Here is a 1,096-nt window from a genome sequence, read left to right as displayed (position 1 = left end):
CCCTGGATGGGGTGATGCCTCCACCTGGAGCACCTTTGGGCTTGGCCCTCAAGAAGAAGAGCATCCCACAGCCAACAAACGCCCTAAAGTCCTTCAACTGGTCCAAGCTGCCAGAGGTAAGCCGGGCAATAATTCAGGCAGTGAAACTGGAGGTTTCAGATGACCACCCAGTGCCACAGGGGCAGGTGGGCAGGGGACCCCCAACCTGCAATCCTCCTCTTTTCTTGCAGAACAAGCTGGCAGGCACTGTGTGGACCGACATAGATGACACAAAAGTGTTCAAAGTCCTGGACCTTGAAGACCTGGAAAGGACGTTCTCTGCCTACCAAAGACAGCAGGTAACGCCTGGCCTGGGGCACGCACAGGGATCTGGGCAAGGAGCTGCCACTACGAGATCACGCGGTTTCTCTGGTGGATTCAAAACATGTCTCCCATCATTATTTCATACCAATGCCATGCTTGCCGGATCGACTCGATCTGCTTTGTCCTCTCATCCGCATGCTAGTGCCTTTGCATTGAAGTGGCCATTCATGGCTTGGTATGCCCCTGACCACGCACCTGACCACGTGTGTCTTGAAGATGGATCACCAAAAAAAAACCAACCCAAAACCCCAAAAGACAGGGAATGCATGAAAATAGCCCCCAGATGTGGCCATGGTTGGGTAATATTTTTGGATCGCTCTTAACAGCAACTGCTTCATGTCTCCGTATTGGGTGGAAAATTTCTATCCCTCTCTGGCCAAGAAGGACTAAGTTTTGCCCACATCTACCATGGGTGGATCTCGTCTTTTATTTTTGTTGTAAGCACAGAGCAAAATGTGAGCTTTGAACAAAAAAGCAAATCTCAAACCAAAATAATGACACTGCAGGCAAAAGTCTCTGCTTTTTAATCTCCTGCTCAAGCAATATGGCCCCAGTTTGGAAGGCATGAAAGCACATGAAGAAAATTAGACACTTATTTTACCCCAGGCAGGATCACGATGGGCAAAAGCAATGAGTTTTTCAAGAAGGCAGGAGGAAAAGCAAGGAGAGAGGCTGAAAAAGTCATGTTCACCTGCTGAAAGTCTGGCTTCATTGCTGGGACAAGAAGACAGCT

The 1,096-nt window shown here is 49.0% G+C and overlaps 1 protein-coding gene across 1 annotated transcript in view; it reads left to right on the top strand.

Annotated features, from left to right (window-relative positions):
• The window catches only part of DAAM1 (dishevelled associated activator of morphogenesis 1), a 76,846-nt gene that overhangs the window by 53,829 nt on the left and 21,921 nt on the right, over positions 1-1,096 (top strand). Inside the window, 3 exon segments of the mRNA XM_009885587.1 lie at position 1; positions 4-116; positions 231-338. The exon segment at position 1 is cut by the window's left edge and continues 132 nt beyond it. Coding sequence (XP_009883889.1) covers position 1; positions 4-116; positions 231-338 — 222 coding nt within the window.

This window comes from Charadrius vociferus, unplaced genomic scaffold (genome assembly GCF_000708025.1).
Source record: "Charadrius vociferus isolate BGI_N301 unplaced genomic scaffold, ASM70802v2 scaffold355, whole genome shotgun sequence".
In the NCBI taxonomy this organism is placed as follows: Eukaryota; Metazoa; Chordata; class Aves; order Charadriiformes; family Charadriidae; genus Charadrius; species Charadrius vociferus.
Note: the sequence above shows the minus strand (reverse complement) of the source record. Positions and strands in the feature narration are given on the sequence as shown.